The sequence below is a fragment of the Tachypleus tridentatus genome, chromosome 8 (assembly GCF_004210375.1).
Source record: "Tachypleus tridentatus isolate NWPU-2018 chromosome 8, ASM421037v1, whole genome shotgun sequence".
NCBI lineage: Eukaryota > Metazoa > Arthropoda > Merostomata > Xiphosura > Limulidae > Tachypleus > Tachypleus tridentatus.
The window spans coordinates 107,362,019-107,372,210 of NC_134832.1; the positions used below are offsets into that span (position 1 = coordinate 107,362,019).

At 28.3% G+C, this 10,192-nt stretch overlaps 1 protein-coding gene across 1 annotated transcript in view; it reads left to right on the top strand.

Annotated features, from left to right (window-relative positions):
• LOC143223154 (isocitrate dehydrogenase [NADP], mitochondrial-like) overlaps nt 1–9,817 on the top strand; it is a 35,938-nt gene extending 26,121 nt beyond the window's left edge. The window contains 6 exon segments of the mRNA XM_076450712.1: nt 1,827–1,963; nt 2,718–2,869; nt 3,066–3,178; nt 5,561–5,658; nt 7,409–7,501; nt 9,119–9,817. Of these exon segments, the coding sequence (XP_076306827.1) occupies nt 1,827–1,963; nt 2,718–2,869; nt 3,066–3,178; nt 5,561–5,658; nt 7,409–7,501; nt 9,119–9,200 (675 nt within the window). The 3' untranslated portion in view covers nt 9,201–9,817.
• Nucleotides 9,818–10,192: the final 375 nt, after the last annotated feature.

Consider the following 10,192-nt stretch of genomic DNA (forward strand, 5'->3'; position numbering starts at 1 on the left):
CCCTCCAAATGATGAACTTCTGATTCACACAGAGGTTGCTGATCCAAAACTGAAAGTCAGCAAAGATTTCTCTTCTCTACGCTTCTTCACAGACAGGTATCCTGTCCTTGTCAATACACATGAGCACGACACTATTGACAAGTTGGTAGGGCAATATTTGAACTATCAAATTGATACTTTCTCAGAAACTGTCCTTCAGTTGAATGTTGACAAGTTTTGGGTTCAGCTGTCTGCAGTTAAGGATGGAAATGGCAACCAGAAGTATGACATTCTGTGTAGGGTTTTGCTTGGAATTCTTACAATCTTCCATTCTAATGCTGACAGTGAAAGGATATTTAGTTTAGTGACTAAAAACAAAAGCAAGTTCAGACCAAGCTTGAGCACCTCAGTTTTGAGCAGTATTATAACACACAAGATGTGTATACAGTCAAATGGACAATGTTGTTTTAACTCCCAACCATCCAGAGACATTCTCATGAAAGCAAAGGTTACAATAGCTGCAAAACTATTACAATAAGTGTCTTAAACATGATATAAACTAGTCCTTACACAATGGCTTTTTCTGCTTATTGTTTGTGCATGTTCAATGTTATTTTACCAGTATATTTGTTACTCTGAACTAACTAAAAGACATAATTGCAAAATAATTTTTTTTTATTTATTTATTAAATATACAAAACACAGTCATAAATGAGCAATCTATAGTAGTAATAAATAATAATAGTTATGATAATAATAAACAGCTTAGAGACATTGATCAGACCTAGTAGCTGCAAATGATAAAGGGCTCTGTCTACAATCATTACGCTCAGTCATTTGAAATAGTTGGCATCTCTGGAAATGAACAATGTGGAATATATTAGGATAATATTGGTTTTAATATACTATAGCATCTAGAAAAAGTTACAGAATTGATTTTGTATTTCAAACAAATGAAAGACTAATTGTTTCTGTACAATAATAAAACAATGTTTTTTAACATTAATGGGTTTTTTTTTTACAACATTTGTCACTTAAATATGATTCTGTCAACAAATGCAAAAAAATGTTTATTGATAAGCTATTACTACATTGAAAGGTAAAATACCTGGGATTTAATACTTTTTATTTCAGAATTTATCAAATTCAGTTTAAGGTTATGAATTTCTTTCTCAAATAAACTGGGATTTTATGAAGGAAAGAAAAAAATGTATTTAAAAGTATTAACTGGTGTAAAAGAACGATATAAAGAATTATAGCTATCCTACTGTTTCCTAGGTCTAATAAAGTTTGTTTTGTTGTTTCTCATAAGAATAAAAACAATCTTCTATTTCTGAGTTAATGAAAAGGATACAAGCATAGTGTTAATACACTACAAAAATTCAAAGTGTAGAATATGATTGTATTGTCTAAAACTTATTAATTTAATATGTTTATAATGGCTGATAAAATTTCTATATAATGGTAACATCCATGAATTAAAAGTAAAAAATTGAGCCTACATATCTTACTGATTCAGAGTAAGCCCGAGGTGTACATGCTGGTATGAAATGTCTTGCCTTATTTTTAATTTATATAGAAATGCAGCTAAAAATCTCAATAGGTGTTAAATAATGTTACAGAAAAATAGTTTTTTTCCAGTTATTAATAACTTGATTCAGTGCTAAGCTTGCTCTGATATTACATTCACCACACAAGCATCATAACCACATTATTTTTAAAAAAAAAGTTCTCTATTTAATTTGTTTTGAAACTTGTGATAAATGTTTGATGTTTAACTGTATTCAGTTAAAAGACAAAAATAATGTTTATGAGCACCTACCTTTTTTTTTTTTTTTTTCAAACAGTCAATCAGAGGTTTTGCTCACAGCTGTTTCCAGTATGCCCTTATGAAAGGGTGGCCACTGTACATGAGCACAAAAAACACCATCTTGAAGAGATATGATGGTCGATTCCGAGACATTTTTGAAGAAATATTCGAAAAGTATGTTGTTTGAAATAATCTCTGATTATGCATTTACAATAAGTGCAGTTTAAATAAAGAAGGACAGAAATGTTTAACTCAACATTGTAGTGGATCTGTAGAATTTCAAGTTCCCATTTCATGTTCCTTGTACAGATCCTCTGTCTCACTTTTCATCTGCTTAGATATCCTACTCCTGGGTCTGTATAATTTAAAGATCTTGTGTTAAATATCATAGTTATGTTTACAAACCTTCTTTCTCATCTTATGTGAGTTATTCAACCTTTCATTATATATATATATATTTTTTTTTTGCTGTAGACTGTATTATTTAAATTACGTGATGATAAAAGGCAGCTCTTCGTTGTTCTGATTTATCTTTCTGTGATGGATCAGACTTTTCCTTTTCTCTCTCCCCACTTCCTTTTGTTTTTGTAAAATAAGAAACATGAGACAGAAGGTTCAGAATTTATATTTAAAGAGATATCCTTCCATCATCTACATAATTATAGCAGCTGCTTATTGTACAGAGTAAAACAAATTGTCTTACTTGAGTATTTATTGTTTGGATAAGTGAGCTTGACTTCAATTTTTCTTGTGTTGTAAATAACATTATTCCCAAATTGTAAAAAGAAAAGAAAAAACAAATTTATATTTCATTGGTGTTATTTTTTGGTTTTTTTATCTTGGAAAATTTTGTATGCATATGTAGTTACTAATGGTTCATTATACTACTTGTTACTGACCTTTCTTTTTATAATTGGTTAAATGTTAGAGAATACAAGAAGCAGTTTGATGACAAGAAAATCTGGTATGAGCACCGACTTATTGATGACATGGTTGCTCAGGTTCTTAAGTCTTCAGGTGGATTTGTTTGGGCTTGCAAGAACTATGATGGTGATGTACAGTCAGATGTTGTAGCACAAGGCAAGTACTTTATATTTCATTAAATAACTTATTTCCAGCTCATTATCACTTCAAGTAATTGACATTGTTTTCATAAGTTTTATTATAAAAATAAAATTGTACTGAAACTACTGGTTTAACAGTAGAAAGTTGTTGCTTAAAAAATCTTTTAAATGTTGTGGTAAATTTGAAAAGATAAGTGTTCTTGTTCTCATAGGTTATGGATCCCTGGGTCTTATGACAAGTGTTTTAGTATGTCCTGATGGAAAAACTGTTGAATCAGAAGCAGCGCATGGAACAGTGACCAGACACTACCGTGAACACCAAAAAGTGAGTTTTCTTTGTGTTTGTGTATCTCGTCTTTATGTGAATAATTTCAAATTGTTATCTAGCTTTATAATATACACATGCAGAATAGAGCTAAAAGACCCTTAATTTAAAACAATTAAATCATTTATAAAATTCAGTTGAGTCTGCTTTGCCATTACAGATGATGTAAGTAGTAAAAAGTAAGACCAAAGAACCAAAAATATTAAGTGTTATTTCTATGTTTTTGGGGTTTTTTTCTGTTAAATAAATAAATGATCATAAATGAAGATCAGTGGTAAATAATAATACTTTATATAAAAATATTGATAGAAAAATATAAGAAAAGTTTTTGGATGCTAGGTTCAATGCACACCAAATAAATATTAATGTTTTAAATTTATTGGTAAATATCATACTTAAAAAGTCAAATATTAATGTTAGTCCAGTGTTCAAGTCAACCATATATAAAGTAATAGTTAATAGTTACACCTACTTATTTTACTGTTTCTAATTATGTGCAGCAATGAAGTTTTTCCCTTGTAATGTAATTATCTGAAGATCCTCAGTTAACCATGTAAAATATTCAATATCTTTATTGATAGTATATAGCTTAGACATGATCAGACATAAACATAACTGATTATTTTTGTGTGAAATGTATTTTTTAACCATACCAAACAGTCAACAGATACCTTAAATACAAAACCTCATGTAAAATCATCACGAGAAGAAAAAATATATTTACTGAATTTACAAAGTCTGCAAATGCACAATCATTATAGGTGTGCTTGTGCTTTTAGCTTTTTGTATGATACTTTTAAGTATTTTCTAAAATTTCATATAAACACTATTTAAGATTTTTATTATGTTCATTTACAAAGAAAAGTACCCATCACTAGTGACAGGAAAAGTTTAAGTTAATTTATCAATTTCATTTATTTCACATACTTTAAAAAGATTAATTGTGTTGCATGTTTAATTTCACTCTGAGCTATTTAAACTGCCCACAGCAAAAAGTAATTGTTGAGCATTTCAGTCATGCTAAGAGCTGCTCAACAATAACATATAGTAAATCTATATATCTTTATCTTATGTCACATTTTGAAGTGTGATTGCTAACCTGATTAATTCCTTGCTGTTAAGTGTAGAATATCCTTTTTGTCAAAAGCAGTTTGGCATAAACATTATTCATGCCTGTTACCCCATGATTTCAAAAGTGGATGTTGAGCTTTGTCTGCAGACAGTTTTTCAAATGGGAGACAGAAGAATGATCAGACAGATGCCACAGTTTACAGTGTATATATGTGTGTGTGTTTAAGATAAAAATGTGTAAAATCTGAATTTTGAATTTTTTAAAATGAAAATGAACATAAAGTCTCCTTATATTAACAACTCAAGCTTCTTGACTCATAAAAGGTGGCTTTTGTTTTAATATGTATATTCAACACTGTAGTCTAACGTGTCTTGCTTTTGACAACAGTAAAATCTAGATCTGTTTATGCATTTTCCTAATTTGAAAACATTAGTATGTAACATATAAAGATTGATCATAGGATAAGAAGCTTTTGTTGAATTGAAATGAGGCATACAGTTACAGCCTTTAAACAAGAAAAAAATAACTGCATAGTTTGAGGTGTTTAATTTCTGCAGTGGCTTAGACTACTAATGGTAACATCTGGTATACTGAAAAATTGCCCAGGCTCTTAAATTTGGGAGTTTAGATTATTTTGTACTTTTGGGTTTAGTTTTGATTTCTGTTTTTATTTATTATAATTGTCTTATTGATGTTGTTATAGCAAGTTGATAAGTCTTAAGGGAAAAAAAAAACTGATAAGGAAATAAAAAATTTTAAAAGACAATAATAGTATAAGAAGTTATTTAACAATGGTTGTTACATTTTTTTGTTGTTTTCACAAAGTTGTTTAATGTTATTCAGTTGTAGTGTTATTTGTTTGTATTATATATACTGTTTTGTTAAACTGACAGTTTAAAGAAAGACAACAAAAGTGACAAGTAATAAAGGATTTTAATTCAAGTGTTTTGAAACAAATCTAGTAAAACTATATATGGATGATCATTTTACACAGGTATATTTGTACGTACAATACCTGTTAGTTGCTGATAAATGATTTAGGATTCTTTATTGTTTTAAAAATGTAATTAGATAATGCCTTGCTCAGACTCATTGTAAAACTTTGTTCAGAATTTTTAAAAACATGTACCAGCTTGTTGAGAAAACAACAGATGATGAATGTTCTGAAATAACCTACTAATACCAGTTTTTGTATTAACCACAGTAACCTATCAGAATAACTTACAATGATGATAGTCTTGTTTATCAAGGTTGTTGAATATTTTTATATTCCTAGTAATTACTCACTATTTTATTTGTTGTTCCAAAAGGGTAAACCAACAAGTACAAATCCAATTGCCAGCATTTTTGCATGGACACGTGGCTTAGAACACCGTGCCAAATTAGATGGCAATGAAGATTTGAAAAAGTAGGTTATTATGTATTTTTTCAAATACTTGTTTTTTCTTGTATATATAAAAACGTATTGATCATTTGTTCCAAATCCTTCAGCATGGTTTTAAAAGATACACATAAAAGCAAAAAGATATAAATATAGGTTGATTACAAATACCTAATTAATAAAGCCTCCTTCAGTGTTTATGCTAATTTTGTAATTGCATGTCTATATTACAGCCCCTTCTAATATACAGTGATTTTTTGGTGTTCACTGTTTTGCATGTCATGAAAATCAGTTCTTGTCATCAAAGATTAACATTTTGCAAGGTTACAGGATCCAGTGTAGATCCATGAGTACAGTAAGAGAGCAGTACTATATTTTTTACATAAAAATAAATATATTAGATGTGGTAATGAACTAGTGATTAACCCATGAATAATTTTACACTTGCAACATAATTGGTGATATTAAGCTAAATTGTTTAATGTTTACATAAGTTATCTGATTGTCAGAAATACTAGCAAAAACACTGCCCTGTAGGTGATTGTTTGTCTAACTGTAATATTCACACCTCATTAAAAATAATTTACAAAAGTGAACATGTTCTAAAAATGGATTTTTTCTGGGAAGTATTGTACAGGAAAAATGTTCAGATTGTGCTCTTTAGTCACACACAACTCATTACATCAGAATGATTCAGCATACATAGTTCAAAAGTTTCATAAATCGATATAAACTGTTATATTTTCATACATTTATTGGAACCATTTATTGAAAAAAGAATAGTTTGTTTTTTAAAACTCCAGTTTCACAGTTTTATATTTAAAAATTACATTAGTAAAAATATAATCAAACCCTCACATACAGTCCTAATGAAAGTAATGTTCTTGTTGTGAGGAGAGTACTTCTATTTAATGTTCTGTATTATTATAACAAAAATAGTTGCTGCACATACTGTAGTTATTTTTCTAATTGTCTGAATCTTGAATACTTGAAGTGTGAAATTTTTTTATGGATTTTTGTTTGTGGTGCCATTCAGTAGATGGCTCAGAAATTTTGATTACATATGTAGATATTGACATACATGCTGCATCCATTATAATAATAAAAAAAGACTTCCACATATTACATTTAGAAGAGTATCTTTACAATGTATATTATTTAGTTTTTGTTAGAATTATCCTTAGAATTTTATGATTTTGCTTTTGAAAATACTTTTCAATGTTTAATTATGGCACTGTTTTATTTCCTGTGCACAGATATTGTATTTTTTAATACTTAAAAAGTTATGTTTAGTGTAAGACAACTAAAAATCACATATTCATTTGGTATCATAATTAATAGTTTTCATATATACACTTGTCTTTAATCAATGTATATTCTTTTATTTTGTCTACTGTTGAACAGTTGATAACTATCTTCACATACATAATGCTTCACTAAATACCACTGCTGCTTGAACATGTTGACCTGCTTATTTATACGCAGGGTTAATGCAATAGAAAATGATTATATTGTGCATTTAACATAAAATCCTTTTTTGTATTTTTTCTTACTTATTATAAAAGCATAATTTTTGTTATTAAATGATTTGTAATTTTCAGTGATAAAATGATCTGTTATTACTGAGTTTTATTGCATTCTTCAGTAGTATCAAGTTGTTTTTAGTTTGCTTAGCACTTTTTTTGAACATTGAATTCCAACTTGACATGTGGTAAAATATTAAACTTTGTTGAAAGATCATATTATAAACACATTTTTTACTTGTTTTAAACTTTAGATATTGCATTCTGTTGGAAAAAGCATGTGTGGATACTGTAGAATCTGGAAAAATGACAAAAGATCTTGCTGGTTGTATACATGGAATCAAAAAGTAAGTCTTCAAAAATTATAATCGTTATGGATTAATTTTCCTAAAAGGTTATGTGATTTTAGACAATGTATACCTTGTATAATCAGTACAAAAACTTGGTAACTATTAATTAGAAAAAGTGAGCTACATGTTATAGGTGTTCAGTAAGAAAAATATCTTAAATGTTACTATTTATTGTTTGTTAAAATTTCAATAACAATTTTGCTTTGTTTTAACAGATAAAAAAGAAGTATTATGTTAAATTTAATAATACATTGAAAAGGGGAAATTGCATAGACAACACTTTTATTATAAAACTTTATGCAATGGTCAATAGGCTTGTCGCTTAAATCGTTTATTAAGAAACTATAGGCTTTATATAAACATCTAATCTGAGCCAATACTGTATTCAACATCCCACATAATACACAAAAATTGATATTTAGGAATTTATTTTTAATATCTACATTTAAATTAAGAAATTAACTAATGTATAAATTTAAAATTTGAATTGTATTCAACAGTTTGATACCAAACGTATTGACACACATTCATAAAATGTGACAACGTGTGCTTTGGTCTCCTTACCATGGAAATACCCATAGCAAGAGGAATCAATTATGTTCATTTTTTGGTGAACTGATTATATATATTTAAATATGCTTATTGCTGCAAAAGTTAATGATCAGGATGCACGCTAATTTTGGGGAAAAGGATTCTTTTAAGAACAATTGGTTTGGACAACTGAGTGTATGAATTGCATCAAATTAAATATCATTGATTTCATAGAGAGGGGAACTTTTAAATATTAAGTCTACCTTAGAAAACAAAATGGCAAAATATTGCACCAAATATTGATAATTTTTCACACCGTCCTTAGATGGTATTTTATTGATAAAACCAGTTTTGACTTTTACTCTGTAGATGAATTATTACACTATGTAACACAAATTTTGTTTCTGGGATAGTATGTGTTATTTCTTAATTGCTTATGTTGTAAACGTACAGAAAATGGCTGTTATTGCATTCAGACTTTGCTTTTGTGATGTGGATAGTGAAATTTAGAAATTAACTTATTTTCCATGTAAATACGGGCAAATTTGCACATTTTCATTTACATAAGTTCTGAATAAAACAACATATGAATCAATATTTACATGTGTTTATACTGAAGTTATACAAAAATGTTTAGAAGTGAGTAGTTTCCCGAGATTTGCTACTGTAATGTAAATCACTTTCACGTATCAGCCCCCAAATAATCTCCCATCATGTTTTCATTATATGCTCCCAGGTCACGAAAGCAAAGTTTGAAAAGAAAAATAAGTCTTTTTTCCATTTACTTTAGACATAAGCAATTGGGAAATAACACTTTCTGCCCAGGAACAGGAAAAAGTAAAAATTTTATTACATAGTGTTATTATTATGACTATTACACCTGATGTTTTGCCTGTCAAAAACACTAAAATGTATTACATCTATATACACTTTAGGTTTACTTTGTTCATCATAAGTTTTAAAAGTAAAATATAAGAGTTATAAAACTTTAAATTAATTTCACAACTTAATTTACATTGTTTTGAGGCTAAGAAATTTTTAAGAAGGAATAATTTGTAACAAAAATTATTTGCTATCTTGTAGTGTCAAAGATGGAGACTACTTGTACACTATGGACTTTTTACAGGCTATTGCTGAAAATCTAGAAGCAAAGATGGGCCGTTAATGATAATTCTTTAGTAGTATTTTTACGAGTCTTAGTCAAATTAGAACAGGGATTTTAGCTGCCTCACTATATGTTTTGTAATTTCATATTTTTTGAGTAAGTAAACAGAAATTTAAAAAACAAAATTATGTAACAGTTAAAAATAGTGCATAATTTTATACAAGTTATCTGTCATGCAAAATCATGTTTTTCTGACATGAGGTTATTACTCTGTTGACCTTTGGCACTGCAACAGAGTTTTAGTTAAAATGTTTCTCTAAAGGAAATTTATTTTTAAATGGAAACAATAATTTAGTTTTATTGGAGAATATTGTCCAATAAATATGTTTTCAAATAATAATTTATTTATTTATGACGAAAATGTTTACTGAGAAATTACATGCTACTCTCAAATAGATATTAAGATTGAAACCTTTGATATTCTGTTATACAAGAAAATGTATACTTTTCTCTGTCGGAAATATTATTTTTGTTTGATTTCGACTCTAACTGAAGCTTCATCAGGCAACAGTATACTGAAGAATATTTGTTTTTCTGTATCACTTTTTAAATTGAAAGTGGTATACTTGGATTGGATGTCATAACATCTAGGAATAATAAAAAGAGTATAGTTTTCATCCATGTTATTAAGTGATTATGAAAGGCATCATAGAAATGTCTTATGTGAAACTCTACAGTATGTAAAAAACACATTTATCAGTTATTTACTGTAATTTATAATGTTTTTTTACAAATAACATCATGGTACTAACATTATGTACTTGGTTTTAGACAATATGAAATTTGTTATACAGATAAAACTTGACATATTTGAGAAGCAAAAAATGGTCATAAGTCCTATGTCAAAAAAGGAATATTCCAGTTTTTTCTATAAATGTTTTAACTCTCTGGAACACACTGAATATTTTCAGATACACTCTCTCTGCATGCAGTATGAGGATGTCAACAGTTTAAGCACCTGGATAGTGAAATGATTAGTTGATTAAAACTCT